The 20,227-nt window shown below is 46.7% G+C and overlaps 1 protein-coding gene across 1 annotated transcript; it reads right to left on the reverse strand.

Annotated features, from left to right (window-relative positions):
* Positions 1–1,161: 1,161 nt before the first annotated feature.
* Positions 1,162–19,797, reverse strand: NUDC (nuclear distribution C, dynein complex regulator). Its single transcript, XM_056847677.1, has 9 exons — positions 19,696–19,797; positions 13,296–13,373; positions 11,018–11,227; positions 10,130–10,216; positions 9,144–9,257; positions 7,930–8,124; positions 6,761–6,844; positions 6,361–6,479; positions 1,162–1,232 (listed from the first exon to the last, which is right to left on the reverse strand). The coding sequence occupies exons 1-9, from the start codon at positions 19,789–19,791 to the stop codon at positions 1,181–1,183; spliced, it is 1,035 nt and encodes a 344-aa protein (XP_056703655.1). The 5' UTR covers positions 19,792–19,797; the 3' UTR covers positions 1,162–1,180.
* Positions 19,798–20,227: the final 430 nt, after the last annotated feature.

The raw sequence follows: 20,227 nt of genomic DNA on the forward strand, positions 1-20,227 counted from the left end.
GGTCTTCGGCAAGCCAGAGAGCCACCTGCCATCTGGTGCGCTCCCACTGACGTAGGGAGAAACCTTTCCCACTTTAAAGCGAGACATAAGCACACTGAGCTGCAATCAAATGTATCTTGAGTCCACCAAGGGTACAGAGAGTGGGTTAACCTCCCCAAACCGATCAGTTATTTAACAGACTTCACCTTAGTTCTAAATCGGAGTTTTGTAAGGCCACACCAACACCGGCATTGTAACAGAAGGTAAGGAAGTCATTTGGACAGCACATCTCTAAAAGAACCTGCAGCAGACATGCGTCATTTGGGCAGCACAGGGCCTTGCCAAAAGAGCTTAGAGACAGCACCGTTTGTAATAAACATCCCAATATACCAGTTTCTGATGTTGCTTCCTCTCCAGACTAAGAAGTTTACTTATACTTTGTCCTGAACTTGACAAATGTTTGCAAGGAATTCTTCCTTTTGTACCCAAGCACATGTGCTTGCAACAAGAGAGGGGTTTACAGAAAACGCTGACAAGCGGATATGAGAATGCTCCCGCTTTCGCTGTCATGCCCAGTGGGAATTTGCGCAGGGGAAGGCACGCACATCACTCCTGCCCAAGTTTTTCTTTGGATGTTACCGTGCGCGCATCACAAGCGTAAGCAGGGGCCACACAAGGGTTCATTTATCAGTCTTCCATCTCAAACTGTTCTCAGTGATGCTGTACTAAGCCAGCATTCTGGAGGGCCATTTGGTTCAGAACGGGAATACGGGAAGGACTGCCAATGGGATGTCTGAGGGAGGCCCTTTAAGGGCAGGGTGGAGAGAGGGCAGGGTGACCAAGATGCTTCCCAAAGTATTTAAATGACTGCCTGACAATACTAGGAAATCAACCTGGCAGTGAGACCTAAATTTCCATCATGAAGCCTCTTTTTCCTAGAATCTTAAAGTGTGGTCTTTCCCTAAGCAAAAACAAGTTTTGGTTCAGATGGCCAACTGATCCTGCTGCTGAAAAACCCAACATCTAAGCGATGTGCTATACTGATAAACCAGTATCGATTTTATTTTTTTATTTTTTTGCACAGACAGTTGACTTGGGAACGATGAGAGCATGACTCAAATTGTATGTCCTATTCAGATTTTATGTATTTTTTTCTTTTTTAAAAAAAGGGTGGTGTAAGGAGTGAGAGGGGACGATCATCTCAGTTGAATTTTGCTTTTGAGAAATCCATTTCTGGATGCTGTTCCATGAATCTGTAAGAACAAGAGAAGCCAACCTTTAGCCAAGAGCTAGAAAGCAAGTCAGGAGGGCCATGTTAAGCAGAAGTCTTGCACAGCCCAAGGGTGGCGCTGTAGTAAGAGTGTTCAAATCCCCAGTCTGCCACCCCCTTTGGACTGGTAATTCCCTTTCAACCTAACCTACCTCACAGCTTTGTGAGGTTAAAACAGGGGTGCAGAAGAACATAAGAAAAGCCATGCTGGATCAGTCCAAGGCCCATCAAGTCCAGCAGTCTGTTCACACAGTGGCCAACCAGGTGCCTCTAGGAAACCCACGAACAAGATGACTGCAGCAGCATTTATCCTGCCTGTGTTCCAAAGCACCTAATATAATAGGCATACTCCTCTGATAGCAGAGAGAATAGGTATGCATCATGACTAGTAGCTATGGATAGCCCTCTCCTCCATGAACATGTCCACTCCCCTCTTAAAGCCTTCCAAGGTGGCAGCCATCACCTCATCCTGGGGCAGGGAGTTCCACAATTTAACTATGCGTTGTGTGAAGAAATACTTCCTTTTATCTGTTTAGAATCTCTCACCCTCCAGCTTCAGCAATGACCCAGTATTATGAGAGGAGAAAAGCTTCTCCCTGTACACTCTCTCCATACCATGCATAATTTTATAGACCTCTATCATGTCTACCCTTAACTGCCTTCTTTCCAAACTAAACAGCCCTAAGCATTTTAACCGGTCCTCATAGGGCAGTTGCTGTAGCCCCCTGATCATTTTGATTGCTCTTTTTTGCACCTTCTCAAGCTCTGCAATATCCTTTTTTAGATGTGGTGACCAGAACTCTACACAGTATTCCAAGTGTGGTCTCACCATAGATTTGTACAAGGGCAGTATGATAGCAGCAGTTTTATTCTCTATTCCAAATTCCTTGTGGCCACCATGGAATTTGCTTTTTTCACAGCAGCCACACAGCATCAGTGTATATGTGAAGTTGGGATTTTTTGCCCCAATATGCATCACTTTACACCTGCTCACATTGACTCTCATTTGCCATTTTAATGCCCATTCCTCAAGCTTGAAGAGATCCTTTTGGAGCTCTTCACAGTCCAGTTTTGTTTTAACTACCCTAAATAATTTGGTGTCATCTGCAAACTTGGCCACCTCGCTGTTTACCGCCAACTTCAGGTCATTGATGAACAGGTTGAAAAGCACCGGTCCCAACACAGATCCCTGAGGGACCCCACTGCTCACATCCAGCCATTGGGAGAACTGACCATTGATTCCTACTCGCTGCTTCCTGTTTTTCAACCAGCTCTCAATCCATAAGAGGACTTCCATGACTATGTAGTTTGCTTAGCAGTCTTTGGTGGGGGACTTTGTCAAAAGCCTTTTGGAAATCCAAATATACAATGTCTACAGGCTGGGTGAGAAGACAATGTGAAGTGTTCTGAGCACCTTGAAGGAAGGATATGGTGTTTTTTTTTAAATGTCAACTACACAACTGGAAGTCAAAGACTTCATAACTGGTGAAGAGTTCTACCAAAACATTCAGGAAGACCAATTAGTTTGTGGGACAGATGTGACCTCCCTAGCCGTTTTTCACAGCTTTTTTCAGGATGAAAAACAAATTGACCCCAGACTTTAACACCCTATCTCTTGTTTGGGGGTTTTGTTTGTAATGCTATAACTTAGCACACTGGGAAACACTTATAGCAAGAATGAACTGACTTTATTATGCTGCTGACCATCTCCAGCTGCCAGGTCACATGAACACATGAAGCTGACTTCTACTGCATCAGACCCTTGGCCCATCAAAGTCAGTATTGTCTACTCAGACCGGCAGCAGCTCTCTAGGGTCTCAGGCAGACGTCTTTCACATCACCTGCTTGCCTAGTCTCTTTAACTGGAGAGGCCAGGGATTGAACCTGGGACCTTCTGCATGCCAAACAGAGGCTCTACCACTGAGCCACGGCCCCCTCCTCCAATCAGTGACTGGAAGAACAGTGAACAGGAGGACAAAAGAATGTTTGCTTTCTTCATTTATACCCCGCCCTTATCTTCCGCGGGGACCCAAAACAGGTTACGTCTCTTAGTTTACCCTCCTCTAGTTTGCCCTCACAACATCCCTGTGAGGTAGGTGAGTCTGAGAGGGTGTGACTGGCCCAGGGTCACCCAGCAAGAGTCCATGGTAGAGTGGGGATCTGAACCTGGGACTACCAGATCCTTGTCTGAAGAAGAAGAGCTGGTTTTTATATGCCGACTTTCTCCACCACTTAAGAGAGACTCAAACCAGCTGACAATCCCCTTCCCTTCCCCTCCCCACAACAGACACCCTGTGAGGTAGGTGGGGCTGAGAGAGCTCGAAGAGAGCTGTGACTAGCCCAAGGTCACTCAGTTGGCTTTGTGTGGAGGAGTGGGGAAATCAACCCGGTTCACTAGATTAGCCTCCGCCACTCATGTGGAGGAGTGGGGAAACAAACCTGGTTCTCCAGATCAGACTCCGCCGCTCCAAACCACCGCTCTTAACCACTGCACCATGCTGGCTCTATAACTGCTTCACTAAGCTGGTTCATTCAGCCACTCAAACCACTGCAAAACAACCACCCTCCGTTCCTGGGGTTCAATGGCAGAAGGTTTGCTTTGCATTTTGGAAGGTCCCAAGCTGCTGCCCGTCATACTCGACAACCTTGCTCTTGACAGATCAATGGCCTAACTCGGTAAAAAAGGCACCTTTGTGTGTTTTGTAGGTCACAGGTCTCCTTACTATCGGTGGAGCTGTGCAGAGATCAAGCCTGCGCAGCCAATCAATTTCTCTCCCTAGTAATATCAGTATAAAAAAATCACCAGAGTTACTGCTACGGCTGTAAATGAGCAATGAGAAATTAATCAAATATGCCCTTGGGAACTATTAGCTCTTGGTCAGACACGTAGCACCTGGCTCATTAGTAGCAGGACTCCAGTCCATGCAGACATCGTTTCTGTTTGTGCAGTTAAAAGGGATAATGACCAGAGAAGGCTTTTGGAGATAACCGAGGAACGAAGTTAATCCTCAGAACTTCCTGGTAGATCCACTTTGATTTTTGTCTCCCTTGCCATCAAGATCACATCTGGAGTACTGTTCATTTATGTTATGGTACAATCCTATACAGATCACGATGGGTAGCCGTGTTAGTCTGTCACTAGCATTAGTAAAGAGCAAGAGTCCAGTAGCGCCTTAAAGAGTAACAAAATTTCTGGCAGGGTATGAGCTTTCGAGAGGCTCACAAAAGCTCATACCCTGCCAGAAATTTTGTTAGTCTTTAAGGTGCTACTGGACTCTTGCTCTTTTCTAACCCTACACAGGAGAGCCTTGAGGCGCAGAGTGGTAAGCTGCAGTACTGCAGCCCAAGCTCTGCTCACGACCTGAGTTCGATCCCGACAGGAGTCAGTTTCAGGTAGCCGGCTCAAGGTTGACTCAGCCTTCCGAGGTCGGTAAAATTAATACCCAGCTTGCTGGGGGTCAAGGGAAGATGACTGGGGAAGGCACTGGCAAACGACCTTGTAAAACAAAGTATGCCTAGTAAACATCAGGATGTGACGTCACCTCATGGGTCAGGAATGACCCAGTGCTTTCACAGGAGGCCTTTACCTTTTTAAGTACAGAAAAATAAAACAAAAAAGTGTATTTAACATGTGACCTTGTTAAAGAGAGAGGTCATCCTCACTAAACTATTAACTAGATAATTAGGGGTCTTTTCTTCTGGCATCTGAAGAGTCATGTCCAGGATGGATGGTGGTAGCCAAAGAAATACGTTTTTTTAGAGCTAACATTACAGACTAAACCAGCCTCCTTACCATTTCCGGAAAAGCAAAAAAGAATCTGTGGTGGGAATCTTGGGAGGAAGAGACCCTGCTTATGAGTTGGTGCATATCCTGGTATAGTGCTACATCTCAACTTATCAGCAACTCACTACTCATTTCCTCTGGGTATCTTTGGTTCAAACGAGTCACTAGAGATAACAGAAGCGAATGGTGCCCCATGAGGCTTGCCAGCATTAGAACAGTGCTGTAAACTATTAAAACTAACCACATTTGGAAGAGAAGGCTGTTGATGGATGAGCAATTCCTCCTTTTAAATTTAGGAGAGTTGGTTTTTATATGCCGACTTTCTCTACCACTTAAGGATCAAACTGGCTTACAATCACCTTCCCTCCCCCCCCAACAGACACCCTGTGAGGTAGGTGGGGCTGAGAGAGCTTTAAGAGAACTGTGACTAGCCCAAGGTCACCCAGCTGGCTTCATGTGTAGGTGTGCAGACACAAATCCAGTTACCAGATTAGCCTCCGCCTCTCATGTGGAGGTGTGGGGAATCAAACCCGGTTCTCCAGATCAGAGTCCACCGCTCCAAACCACTGCTTTTAACTACTACACCACGCTGGCTCTCAAGAACTTACCCAAGAATCTCACCTTCCCCCCACCGCTACCCACAATGGAGGTGTTTAGGAATGGCCCAAAGGGAAGCCGGGAGCTTCCAACCCCAAGAGCTGTCACCCTGTGTAGCCTTAGCAGAGGATTGCTCACAGAAGCTTCTGGGCAGACTTTTGCCAAACAGGGCAATAAAGCCATAAAAATCATGACTGTCTAGCAATCCCGGCACAGGTGAAGGGAAGGTTATCTAGCTCGGAGGCACGTGGAGATTACAGTCAAACATATCACGTCACCGTTCGAGCAGAGATGGCACTGCCAGGCCCACAAGTCCCCTGCTGTGCCCTAGACTTAGGAACTGAGCTGCATCTCATAGACCAGCAGTTTCTACAATAATGGTTTCTTGTGTTTGCTGGCCAACTAGATGTGGGGAGTGGCTGTGGCTCAGTAGTAGAGCATCTGCTTGGCACGCAGAAGGTCCCAGGTTCAATCCCTGGCATCTCCAGTTAAAGGGACTAGGCAAGTAGGTGATGGGAAAGACCCCTGCCTGAGACCCTGGAGAGCTGCAGCCAGTCTGAGTAGACAATACTGACTTTGATGGACTAAGGGTCTGATTCAGTATAAGGCAGCGTCACGTGTTCATGGGTGTATGCCCAGCATGCAATTGTTTCCACATGGAGACCTCATTCTATGCCCAACCATTCCTTTCTTTTGCATGCTTCAAGAAGTACGAAAGGGCCTTACTCACTTTTTCAATATGTCCTGCTTCTTCTGCTCATCAGATGTGGGAAGCCCCATTGATTTCTGCCGTTGATCGTACATCATTTTCTCCACCATGCTGCGAGTCTCGCCGTCCAGGTCTGACAGCTTTATAATTCAAAGAGGTACCATTAGAAAGTGCAAATCTAGGGGGACCACCTGGGCGAAGCTCCTTTTGAGAACATGGTTGTATCCAGAAGCTTCATGCTCTCTATGTATTCCCCCCCATTAAGGCATCTCTGAAGACCCCCGCACCTCTTGCAGGCCCCCAGGCAATTTGACTCCAAATAATTAGAAAGGTTTAGAGAAAGATTACACATCTGAGAAATGACCAAGCACCCGTTTCTCACCCGTTCCTTAAATCAAAATTTGACAGGAGGAATGCTTACTTTGGAGTTCTCCGGGTTAATCTTCTTGGTGTTGATCTCTGGGTCTGTTTGGACTAACTTGTTCCACCATTCCATCTTGTTGATCTAAAAAAGGAAGACAGCAGGTACAAAGTATTTCACAACTAAAGCAATTTCCTCAAACAGGCGACATACTTCTAAGGATTTAACATTTTCAAGTTTACTAGAGAACAAAGATAACAACATCCAGTTGTGGTAGATGGTCACAACATAGTAGTCCACTCTGAATGGGAGGCTCACAGTGCCGTCCTAAGCACAGTTGCATTTTTCTAAGTCCATTGATTCAATGGACTTATATGGGGTCCAATTCTGCTCAGGATAGCTTAAACAGGGGTGGGGAACCTTTTTCCCTGCCAAGGGCCATTTGGATATTTATAACATCATTCGCGGCCCATACAAAATTATCAACTTAAAAATTAGCAGACCAAGCCCCAAGCAGGCAGCTGCCCCAGATGACCCCCCCGAACGCGTGGGCAAGCAGACAGGCATCCAACCAGTGGCGCACTCGCCCACTTGGTGGCACAGGGTGGTCTGTTGCACCAGCTGGGCGTAGCCATCCAGCCGCACGCCGGAGTTGCTCCTGCTCTGCATGGTCTGGGCCAGATTCTACAGCCGGCTCCTGCTACCTCCGCCTGCAGGGATGAAATGAGGGCACACTGACTAAGAACTCCCCCCACCCCCTGCACATTCTTGCCCTGCCTCCATTAACCCCTCCATTGTCGCCACTTCTGCCCCCAGCCCTCTTGTAGTACAGAGGGGATACGTTTCTCCATGGTCCGGGTGGAAAAGGGTTAACACAGTTTCTTGGGCGGCCGGTCCTAGCAGCTCTTCTGCAAGGGGGGAAAAAGGTTCCTTTTCTCGGCAAAACAAACTCACATCTGCCTTGAATAGAGGCTATTCCTGTCCGCAGGAAGGGGCGGATCGCCAGTCTTAGATCCTTCTGAACTAGAGAGCTGCCAGGACCCACGAAGGACCAGACCAAATGATTTCACGGGCCTTAAATGGCCCCCGGGCCTGACGTTCCCCACCCATGGCTTCAAGAATTACTTAGGACTGCAGGCCATCAGATGGAAAGAAAACCAGCACAGCTAAGAGCTTGCAATGGTAACAAGTCAAGCCATGAATTTAAATGTTGAAGCTTTTCCTCTTACCTTCTCCAAGTGTACAGTGACTATTTTCCCATCCTCAATCAGCCAAGAACTCTCCTCCACCTTCACCTCATTGTACATGTCTCCGTCAATTATGGGGGGGTGGCCTTTCAGCCCCACCTTCAGACGCCGTCGCTGGATGTCCACCATCAAGTCCTTCCCCTTCAGCCTGAAGTTCACTTTGAATGGGATGGCCAGCTGGATAACAGAAGTGATACCGAGGGTTCAGGGAGAGGGGATGAAATTTCACAGAAAAGTCTTGAGCAGTTTTTTCTTCTGGCCACAGATTATGTGCTGCAGCAGCAGAATGTCCACGTTACAGATTCAACTATAGTTGAGCATCAAACCGGGGCTGACAGAGCATGACCACAATGTACCTTATAGTAAAAGCAGCAGCAGAAGAGTTGGTTTTTATATGCTGACTTTCTCTACCACTTAAGGAAGAATCAAACCAGCTTGCAATCACCTTCCCTTCCCCTCCCCACAACAGACACCCTGTGAGGTAAGTGGGGCTGAGAGAGTGTGACTAGCCCAAGGTCACCCAGATGGCTTTGTGTATAGGAGTGGGGAAACAAATCCAGATCACCAGATGAGAGTCTGCCGCTCATGTGGAGGAGTGGGGAATCAAACCCAGTTCTCCAGATCAGACTCCACTGCTCCAAACCACCGCTCTTCACCACTACACCATGCTGGCTCTCGAATTTCCTTGAACCTGGATGTTCATGGAGGAAAGGGGTATTCATGGCTACTAGTTAAAATGGATACTAGTCATGATGCATGCCTATTATCTGCAGGATCAGAGGAGCATGTCTGTTATCTTAGGTGCTGTGAAACAGAGGCAGGACAATGCTGCTGCAATGGTCTTTTTTGTGGGCTTCCTAGAGGCACCTGGTCGGCCACTGTGTGAACAGACTGCTGGACTTGATGGACCTTGGTCTGATCTAACATGACCTTTCTTATGTTCTTATCCATTTCTGGTCTTCTTGTGTGAAACTATTTTGCATCGAAGGAGCCATTACACAAAACAAAAGGAGATTAACAACAACAAAAAGGTCTCCTAGCACCATTTGGCTCCCTTATGTGTTTCACCCTTCTTAATAGGCAGCCAGGGACTCTTTTTCCTGTGACTAAGAATATCATGGAATAAGCAAGTGATACAACCTACTGCAAAGTTACCAAGTCAAGCCACAGACATTCTGCTCCAAGACCACACTTACATCCACTTCAGAGAGGGTTTGTGTCCATCTATAGTGTGGAAGATCTGCCCCGTTCCCAGAGTTCGGCTTCAGTTTGCCTTTGTCCTTCTCATCTTCCTCCTCTTCATCTGTCTCCTAATCAGACACAAAGCATACACAAAAAACACTTCCAAGATGTCAGTGATGATGAAGACTGCACCTTTATCCCACCTTTCTTTCAAGAAGCTGACAATGGCATACATGGTTCTTCCCCTCCTTTAAGAAAAAAATACTTGCAGCAACCCCATGAGGTAGCCTCAAAGAGTGGGAATTTGAACCCAGTTCTCCCAGACCTTAATCTAACACCACTATGCTACACTACACCAGTGTTAGTACATCTTTTTAACATGCTTTGCTAAACTTGTGCGGGATTACTATGCTGGCTGTATTGTTTGTACACTTAGTGGTTCTGCATTCACCTAGTTGAAACTTCTTAACAGAGAATTCTGCTGCTGAAGAAGAAGAGTTGGTTTTTATATGTCGACTGACTGTCTCTACCACTTAAGGAAGAATCAAACCTGCTTACAATCACTTTCCCTTCCCCTCCCCACAACAGACACCCTGTGAGGTAGGTGGGACTGAGAGCTCGAAGAGAGCTGTGACTAGCCCAAAGTCACCCAGCTGGCTTCATGTGGAGGAATGGGGAATCCAACCTGGTTCACCAGATTAGTGTCCGTCGCTCAAGTGGATGAGTGGGGAATCAAACCAGTTCTCCAGATTAGAGTCCACCGCTCCAAACTACCGCTCTTAACCACTACACCATGCTGGAGCCAGTTATTTGAGTTCTCAGATCTCAGAACAGTATTACCTGGGCCCTTTAGCACAGGAACTCCTCTAGTGCCCAGCTGTATCAAAGCCCCTATTGCAAGAGTCCTAGTTAGTCTAATGTGTGTTCACACACAGACCCGAACCCATCATAAACAGGAAACATCTGCTCACAGCTGCACAAACCTCAGATAACACATTACCTGTTTGCTGGACCCTGAAGATTCCATTGGATGCTCAGATGATTCTACAGGGACATCCTTGGATTCATTTTCTTTCTTCTCTTTTTTCTGTTTGGAAAGATACCCCGCCCCACAAAACATTCACAGTTTTAGCTGAGGTTCATAAATGTGTGTTAAAGTGTTATTTACTAACAGCAGCAGTAGGGGCCATGCTTCTTGCCATGTTTAACTCAAGGCAGCAAATAGCTATGAATGAATCAGCCACAAAAAATGACCCAGAAAGTGGGGAATGTCTAGACTTTTACACACTGTAGCTGGAAAGTACCACAATGCTTGTTAAAGTGTAGAGATACTGTCTCAAAATAGCTCATTTGCTTAGGTCAGAACACAACTACACTAAGTAAATGAGCTACTTTGAGACAATATCTAATTTATGTGGGGGGAAGTTTGAAGAAGATTTTTATATGACCATTTTTCTCTACCACTTAAGGGAGAATCAAACAGGCTTAAAATCACCTTCCCTTCCCCCCCCCACAACAGACACCTTGTGAGGTAGGTGAGGCTGAGAGAGCTGTGACTAGCCCAAGGTCACCCAGCCAGCTTCATGTGGAGGAGTGGGGAAACCAACCCAGTTCACCAGATTAGCTGCCGCCGCTCATGTAGAGGAGTGGGGAATCAAACCCAGTTCTCCAGATCAGAGTCCACTGCTCCAAACCACAACTCTTAACCACTACACCACGCTGCCTCCTATCACTGACCTGCTATCACTCTTGAGATGCAGATTCATCAAACCGTAAGCCTCCCATTACTGAATAAATCCAAACTAGCCACAAACAAACATACTCATTTTTCCATTACAATGAACAGTCCAGAAACACGCCGCCCTGGTACAATGAACTGGATTTCTACCTGATCAATTTCCAGTTGCAACCTTTCTGCCTCCTCGTCAGTGAGCTCCTTAATCTTTGGCTCAGCATCACCTTCTACCTGCTTTGCTTCTTTGGCGAGTTTCGCAGCCCGCTCCGCTTTCTCCCGCTGCTCCGCCTCCTGGCGGGCTGCCTTCTCTTTCTGAGCTTTCTGAGCCAGCTTGTTGTGGCGGCTGAACGTCTCTGTGATTAACTGGGGAGAAAAAGACCCAGTGGGAGTTGTAATATCGATATCTAGCTTTTCGAAGCTCATACCCTGCCAGAAAATATTTTTGTTAGTCTTTAAGGTGCTACTGGACTCTTGCTCTTTTCTACTAGCTTTTCAACCATAAGAGTTCTAAGATTTTAGTATTCTCTAGGATTTACGTTCCTCAGGTACCTATACAGCAGCAGCAACTGAAGGCAGATTCTTCCATGGAATCTCTAGCACTTTTTACCCCAAGATCTGATGCAATTGGGGGGTAGGGGTGGAAAATAATATTTTGGAAAGAATATTTTGACTTCAAGTTGCAGCACTTCACAAGGTATTATCCAGAACAGGAAAAGAGCATGAGAAGCACTGTGCAAAGTCAGCGATGCACATTCAAGTGAGAGTCTACAGTGCGTGATTTTTTTTGCCTGCAAAACCAGGATTCAGAGGTATGCAAACCCTGGAAAAATATATTTTTAAAAAAACTTTGGGTTAGTGTCAGACTAGGATCTGGGAGATCCACGTTCAAATCCCTGCTCTGCCATGGAAGCTCGCCAGATGGCTTTGGGCCAGTGACTCCCTCCAGCCTAACCTACCTCACAGGGTGGCTGTTGGGAGGATAAAATGGAGGATGGGAGGACAATATTGGAAGCCACTTTGGGTCACCAGAGGTGAGAAAAGAAGGGTTTAGATATCGAAACAAATGAATACATTTGTCCCTTTCCCAAGACCCTGAAGGTTTTGAGAGGGGAGTGGACATGTTCATGGAGAGGTATTCATGGGTACTAGCAAAAATGGATACTAGTCATGATGCAGACCTATTCTCTCCAGGATCAGAGGAGCATGCCTTTTATATCAGGTGCATTGGAACACAGGCAGGATAATGCTGCTGCAGTCGTCTTGTTTGTTGGCTTCCTAGAGGCACCTGGTTGGCCACTGTGTGAACAGACTGCTGGACTTGATGGACCTTGGTCTTATCCAGCATGGTCTTTCTTATGTTCTTATGAACACTGCTACCTTTGTCTGCATTTCAGAACAAAGGGTCTGAGGGCTTGGACTCTCGCACGTTTGTTGCAAGAGGTGACGCAGTCACTTGTCCCAGTAACTGGCCATATTTCAAAGGTTCTCACTGCTGGGTGACCTTCAGTTAAGGGCCATGAACAGAGATGCCTGGGATTTGGTAACCTGTGATCTCATGTGCCCTTTGGACAGTGACATTTTGGCAACCTGAGCCTGCCGTAGAAAAAGCAACGTGGCTGGGTTTGCTGTCTCAGTCTTTTAAAAAAAGAGAGAAAATATATTACCCGTTATAAAGAGAGACTAAGAACAGAGTCCCTGAAGATTTACAGAAAACATGGATTTCTTAGACCGGCTTAATCCACTGTCAGATTAATAAGAATTTACAAGTCTAAGGATGACTGGACCTTCCTGTTGCCATCAGCAAAGGTACCAAATAAACATTATCATTTCTGCCAGCAATTTTTGGGTTTGACCAAACTTTATTATCAGGGATGATGCTACAGTTGTAGAAGCGGACTTAGTGCTTTTCCAGAAGTGAACAAACAAAGCAAGCTGAGTGTTATGGACCCCCCACACTTGCCTGGCACAGTAAAATCACGATGAGTCTGTCACTAGTAGTAGAAAAGAGCAAGAGTCTAGTAGCACCTTAAAGACTAACAAAATTTCTGGCAGGGTGTGAGCTTTCGGTAGCCACAGCTCACTTCTTCAGATACCCTCTAACACCCTGCCAGAAACTTTGTTAGTCTTTAAGGGTGCTATTGGACTCTTGCTCTTTTCTACTCCAATAAAATCAGTATATCTGGCAAGCAGAAATAGCCTTTGGTCAAAGCAGTAAGGCGTCACAGAAATAAACATGGTCAGACAATGTCAAACATTGATCAGTTTGGCCTCTATTGCTTTCAGGAACAGGAAATGATACCATTCCTATACAGCAGCCAAGGGAAACTAAAGGGTATATATGAGACATAAAAACAACAGTGTGTGAAACAGCTCTCCCCACCGCAGAGAGATAACTGTCTCTCCACAAGACAATCACTAATAAATCCGATACCTTCTCTGCAGCACCATCTTCTCCTCCAATGAAGAAATCAGTTTTGCGCCTCAAGAAGCTGAAGAAGGTGTTCACAAGCTGCACAGAAGAGAGATAAAGTGTTCTTAAGAGGTCGGAGATACTGGTTTCAGGCAACACCAAGCACAGATTCCTCTTCAAGAATCCAATCTAATTCACAACCTTCTCCCCTTCCCTAGTCTGTACCAGAGTCCTCTGGTAGCCTCCCTTCTTTGCAGCTTTGGTTCAACAGCCATCTCCCCAAAACAAGCAAGCATCAGAAGTCCCAAAAAGGCAAACAGGGCGTTGACATCACAACTGCCATATTGGTCAGAGTAACAATCCTTCGACCCCAGAATTTTGTCTCTAGGTCAAATGTTCCAGAAGGAAATGTGCTATTACAAAGTCATGATCCCGCTCATGATTGCTTACAGCAGTGGTTCCCAAAGTGGGCAGTACCACCCCCTGGAGGGCGGTGGGATTACCTAGGGGGGCACTAAGAGGCAAGGGGGCAGCAGGGGGCGCTAGAGGGGGGCCCCTTCAACTGTGTTGTTGGATAGGGGGTGCTGGGGTTGAGTTTGTGGAACCAAGGGGGCAGTGGCCCGAAAGGTTTGGGAAACACTGGCTTACAGCATTCAGAAACCACAGCTACAAGGACATCTCTAATACTCTAATGTGGTAGCAATTGGAGTGTCAGACTAGGATCTGGGAGACCCAGGTTGGGAACCCAATTTGCTGTGGAAACTTGCTGAGTGACCTTGGGCCAGTCTAACACACTCAACCTAACCTCCCTTGCAGGGTTGTTGTGAGGATAAAATGGAGGAAAGCAATGTAAGCCACTTTGGGTCTCCATTTGTGGAGGAAAGGTGGGGTATGAATGAAGTAAATAAACTAGAGGCTATATTTCTCCGACCATCTCCACTAATAATGGATCTAACAATGAATAACAAGTTTTAATTCACTCACTGATCTCTATTTCCAATGTCACTCCAATTATATCAACAGAACACCAGAAGCTAATGAATTACACCTTTAGAAGATGGGGGGTGAAAACAGAGAGATAATAAGTGGAGGAAAGAGAAATGTGTACTCTTGAAAAGGTGGGGAAACACAGAATTGGAAAACCCTGCTTACTCCCAACAAAAATGTAACAGTATAAACCATCACTTCTTTAGGTCTAGTCCCCAAATCCACGACCGTGCTCACATATCAGTACACGTCATGGCTTTGGTGTCACATGACTGTGCCCTGGGCTCATGTGCTTCCCCCCAATCATGCCTGCGTGCTGCAGGTCAACTAGCAACATTTAGGACAAGCCATAACTGGCCATCATATCTAACCTGGTGAATTATGACTTGTGCTTACTTTCCAGATCAGGGCTTGAAACTAGTCATTAACTGAATTGGAGCATGTAAAACAACCGGCATGGCTGTGAAATGCCAGATCACATTCTGGCATTACAACTGAACCGATGTGATTTTGCCATGTTTGATCAAGCCATCTACTTTGGTTTACAAAAAGCTGCCTTGCAGTAGTCCATCTGCCCAAGTGCTGCCCACACTAACTAAGGAGCAGTTCCTCTAAGAGCTCATTGCAAAGTTCCCAAGAATATTCTTTGAGACCACAAACAGAACTTGGAACCTTACTTGGGCAAAGGAAGTTCTTTTGGCACTAAGCTACATGCCTCTTCCCGATGATCTCACTTTGCACATATTAAGCATTTTTAAGCTGACAGAGTCAAAGGCTGCTGCGGGTCACTCTTGGATAGAGGGATCTAATCTGTTTTTAGATTCCAGTGCAGTTGTGAATGCACTTTACTATCAAAAGCTTCCTTCCGCATTTCAAAGTGCAGGCCAAAGATAAGCAAATGCTTTTTTAAAGGACCCCTTTCTCTCCCTGTTCCCTCCCGAAAAACCGCAGCTCTGGAAGAGATAAGAGAAGGACCTGTATGATGAAGGCAGAAAAAAGGGTGATGGTTTACAATTACACCCAAGACTGTGGGGTAAAGAGAAAAACTGCTTGTGTACAGTGTAACGTTACTAGGCAACTTTCATATTACGCAGAAAACAACTGAATTGGGGCACAATCACCACGTTCTCCACACCTGTCATTTTATTTATTTTTTATTTTATGCTTATATTTATAGCCTGCCCTCCCACTCAATAGCAGGGCTCAGGGTGGGTATCAGCCACTTAAAATACACAAAATATATACACAATTTACACCTAAATTGAAACAGTACAATAGATGGTACTAAAAAAGCAACAGTGTGCCTAGTGCAGTGGTCGGCAAACTCATTAGTCCAGAGAGCCAAATATCAACAGTACAACGATTGAGATTTCTTTTGAGAGCCAAATTTCTTAACTTAAGGGGGGGAGGTGTCAGGAGGGGGCTTAGTCCTGGCCGCTGGGAGGGTCTCTGCCCAAGAGGATGTCGGGGCTGAGACAGTCTCTTCTGCCTCAGAACAGTCCGAGGGGGAGTCAGAGCTCGATTCTCCCTCGGACGTTTGTGCCAAGAAAAGCTGTGTGGGCAGGAGCTGCCGGCGGGGGGGGGGAGACGCCCTGGGGAGGAGAAGAGGCGCCCCAAAAGTGAGTGCGCGTGGGCGGTGGCGCTGTTCTGCCTCACCTTAGTCCTTGGGAGGGGGGGTCCGGGGGCCACCCTGGCCGCACGTGCCTGGGGACCGGCCGTGGCGCGTTCCTCGGCTCGCTTGCTCCCGAGCCCCTTACCAAGCTGCAGTTTGAATCAGGCGCTGCCGCCAGGCGTCCCAGCCCAGGACGCAGGGCCGCTGGATGAGCGGGGGGCGAGGGGTGTGTGGGAGAGTCGGGAGGCTCGTGCGCTCCGTTGCCTTCCCCGCCTCCTGCTGGCCCGAGAGTCTCGAGGCCGCTGCTGGCCCTTCCTCCGCTGGACCGCGCTCGGGTCAAAGGAGCAAGAGAAGGCGGCAGTGAGGAGGTTGCCGGCCCGGCGCTGGAGACCTCCCCACTTCCTGCGTTGGGAATGGAACAGTCCGGCGACGAGAGGCGCGAAGGGGGACGGGCCCGTCTGGGTTCCTCCTGAGCAGGGCTGCTGGGGAGATCGGTGCCAAAACGTTGGCTGGGGCACCCTCAAAGTAGTTGCAGGGGTCGCCCGCGTCTTGCGCTACCGGGACAGAAGGCGCCTTCTCCACCTTTTGGGGCGGGGAAGCGGTTTAAATTAAAAGTTTGCCATTGGAGAGTCTTCCGCTGGGGAGAGAGACAGACCTGTTGGTGCCGCCCTGGATGAGATGCCGGTGAGTGAAGGGGCAGAGCTGCACTCAAGGGGCCAAAGAGCCGCATGCGGCTCATGAGCCGCAGTTTGCCGACCACTGGCCTAGTGCATAATGTTGCAGGGCGAGAAGGACAAGGTTCAGGCTAGCCGACAGATTTGCTGCATGCTGTCGCTCCCCTCAACTCAAGTGAAACTAGGTAACAAGATGTTTAGATGTGCCCCTGAGACCATGGATGAAATGCATGGTTACAGACCATAAAAGCCTGCCTCCAGACCTAGTCCACCTAGTCCAGGATCCTTTGTCTAACAGGACCAAGAAGATGCCTCCAGCATCCTCTGTAGGATATAATTGCAGGGGCTTTCCTGTTTTGTCCCCAGCACCAGGTAATTCAGAAATAGAGAGTCAATGTACATGGAGGTTCTATTTGTATATCCTCAATGAATCTGCCTAACCCTTTCTAAACAGCTATCTGAGCCAGTGACCACAGTACCAAAGTGTGTCTCATGAAGTAGTACTTTTTTGGGGGGTCAATTTTGAGCCGGTAACCTGCCAAATCCATTGGGTGTCCTCAAGTTAGAGGTACGAGAAAGAAGAACTATTTCCTTTCTGAAAGATCAAGGTGGTTAAACAGCTGAAATTTCTGTTTTATTCAACTTATTTGTATTGCAACCACCTCTGATACAACTATTCCTAATACTGGATGCTGTCTGTGTATGACTACCGATTTAGATAAACACGTATTTTCATACAATAAACTGAAAGGTATGTTTTAGATATCAGGAATTATTTCAGAAGCTGAATCTGTAGACTCCTTGCTTTAATCATTCACTTGAAAAAATCAAATGGAATTTCCTTGTAGGTCATAAAATCAGCACACCAAAATTCTTAGTGATGGTCCTAATTCTGTTCTTTAAACAGGTCCTTACTACATTTACATTTAAAGTTTTTAATAGAGTTTCTGGATAGTTGGTTCTTGTAGGTTATCCGGGCTGTGTAACCTACAAGAACCAATGAACTCTGACCGTGAAAGCCTTCGACAATATTTCTGGATAGTATTTGGATGCAATATGTTCAAACATTTCTGTATGCCAATTAAGAATGGCTGTTGCTGCATCTCCCAGAGAAAGGATACTAGGCTAGATGAGCCAAGGAAATTATAAAAAGATATAGGAACAAAGGGGATTAGAAACTGTGGAAACACAACAGTATTTAAGCTCCAATGGCTATTGCTGTGTGAAATAAAATGATGCTGCCTTTGAGTTCAGTATAATGAACATCTGGCACGCAGCAGAACCATATTAAATACAGGGTTCATAGAACAGGGGTTCATAGTCAACAGAACACAGAAATGTTGAAAGAACACAGACGGGAAAGAAGGAAAATCAAAGAGAATCCTTTTCCTCAGAGAAAGTTGCCTCACCCAGGTACTACAGACAGAAGTGCTCTTTTAATTGTGAAGAAGTAGGAGAATGAGGAAATCAGCAGGTGTAGTTTGTCATTATCATGGTACTGCAGGGACAGAAGAGTTGCACTTACCAAAACGTCTTCCCTCTAGCACTGTGGTTAATTCGTGAGTTGGAAGTCTTAGATGGGTCACAAGCCCCTACACAACCAAGGATTCTTGGTACTTTGGGGGAGGACTTGCTGCTAGTTTGTCTGCATAGACGACTCCATGCCTCATGCCCTCTTGTGTGGCTGCTGAGAGAGCAGCAGGAGAGCAATGGAGAGGATTCCTCCCTGTTTCTGACATCTGACTTAGGTTGATGGATTTCCACTTTGTACAGTTAAACAAAGGGAATTCCTGTCTCATCAACCTTATGGAGTTTGGACAGGTTAACAAAGATGTAGGTAAGGGAGACATCATATACTTGGACTTCCAAAAGGCTTCAGACAAAAGTATCTCACCAGACTCCTGAGTAAGCATAGCAATCATGGGATAAGAGGACAGGTCCTATTAAGGATTAAAAGTTGGTTAAATGACAGGAACCAGAGAGCAGGAATAAATAGCTCTCACAATGGAGGAAAATGAGGAGTGGGGTCCCACAAGGATTGGTATGGGGGCTGGTGCTATTTAATTTTTTCATAAGTGATTTGGAATTGGAGCTGAGCAGTGCGGTAGCCAAGTTTGAAAATGATACCAAATTATTTGAGATGGTGAAAACCAAGGCAGATTATGAAAAGTTACAGGAGGGTCTTCCTAAATTGGATGAGTGGACAACAACATGGCAAAAGAAATTCAACATGGTGTTGCATATTGGAACAACCCCCCCCATTTTAAATATATGTTGAAAAGGAAATATTTCTTTACTCAACAAGTAATTAAGCTGTTCAATTTCTTGCCAGTAAAATTAGTGATAACCATAAACACTGAGAGCTTTAAAAGGGGATTAGATTAATTCATGAAGCATAGATCAATCAATTGCTACTAGCCATGATGACTGAGGGAAGCCTTCACATTCAGAGGCAACAAACCTCTGCATATCACTGCTGGGAGGCAGCAGGAGAGGACCCTCAGTCTCTATGCAATTCGTTTGGTCCTCCAGGGCAATTAAAGGATCGCTGTCTAAGACAGAATACTGGGCTGAAAAGACCACTGGCTTGATCCAAGAGACTCTTATATTCCCATTACTCTTGTTCCATCAAGATCAGCAAAATCTCCTCCAACTGACAGTGGCGCTCCAGGATCTCTGGATGAGGTCTTTCACTTCCTACAAAGATGTGGTGAGGGCTGCCAACTTGGAAGGCTTTAAGAGGGAAGTGGACATGTTCATGGGGGAGAGGGCTATTCATGACTACAAGTCAAAATGGATACTAGTCATGATGCATACTTCTTCTCTCCAGGATCAGAGGAGCATGCCTATTATATTAGGTGCTGGGGAACACAGGCAGGATGGTGCTGCTGCAGTCGTCTTGTCTGAGAGCTTCCTAGAAGCACCTGGTTGGTCACTGTGTGAGCAGACTGCTGGACTTGATGGTCTGATCCAGCATGGCCTTTCTTATGTTCTACCTGACCCTTTTAATTGGAAATGCCAGGGACCCTCTGCATGCAAAGCTGGTGCTCTACCACTGGACTAGGGCAGTAGGCCCTAGAGATAAGCTGAAAGGGTAGAAAGGGTGTGTGTGTGGGGGGGGGGGTCTCCCTCTTGGCCTCCGTCTTACCTCCCGCACGCCACCCTGGTGTTGCTGGGCCATGGCTAACAACATGCCGTCGAAGCGCTCGTCGCTGTCAGGCGCATCCTCCCCGCTGGCCCCCATCGCTGCGGGTTCACGTGTAGCTTTTCCCCCCTTTCCTGCCGTAGCAAGAACCGCTTCGGCCTACCCGCCTTCTTCAGTTGCCAACACGCACTGTCAGTACCGACCCCGGAACCTGAAACTCGGACTCCGCCGGAAAAAGGGCTCTGGCCAATCGCGAGTCTCCGCTTACTGATTGGCAACGCTCTCTTCCAATCGAGATTGAAGAAGAGGTCGGGATGAGCCGTTGGCGTCGGGTCTTCCCCGCCTCCGGCGTCGGTTGCCGTAGTTACCACGGCGCGGAATGACGGGAACTTCCAGAACAATCTGGATTTTTTTTTTAAGTCCTGCCGTAATGAGGAGTAAAAAAAAGTCGCCTAGGCTTGCCAACACTCTGGAGATAAAGTATCTTGTCCTTTTATTAGGTTTAACGGGCCATTATTTACCAGGTGATGGAAAT

This window comes from Euleptes europaea, chromosome 3 (assembly GCF_029931775.1).
Source record: "Euleptes europaea isolate rEulEur1 chromosome 3, rEulEur1.hap1, whole genome shotgun sequence".
Taxonomy (NCBI): domain Eukaryota; kingdom Metazoa; phylum Chordata; class Lepidosauria; order Squamata; family Sphaerodactylidae; genus Euleptes; species Euleptes europaea.

What these genes read in the sequence shown, in the direction of transcription:
- NUDC (XM_056847677.1), bottom strand. Translation starts at nt 19,791, where the DNA reads ATGGGGGCCAGCGGGGAGGATGCGCCTGACAGCGACGAGCGCTTCGAC. An exon ending in ACCAGGGTGGCGTGCGGGAG is followed by an intron (nt 13,374 to 19,695) that starts GTAAGACGGAGG and finishes TCTTCTGTGCAG; the next exon opens with CTTGTGAACACCTTCTTCAG. An exon ending in CTTCAGGGTCCAGCAAACAG is followed by an intron (nt 9,258 to 10,129) that starts GTAATGTGTTAT and finishes GTGTCTGATTAG; the next exon opens with GAGACAGATGAAGAGGAGGA.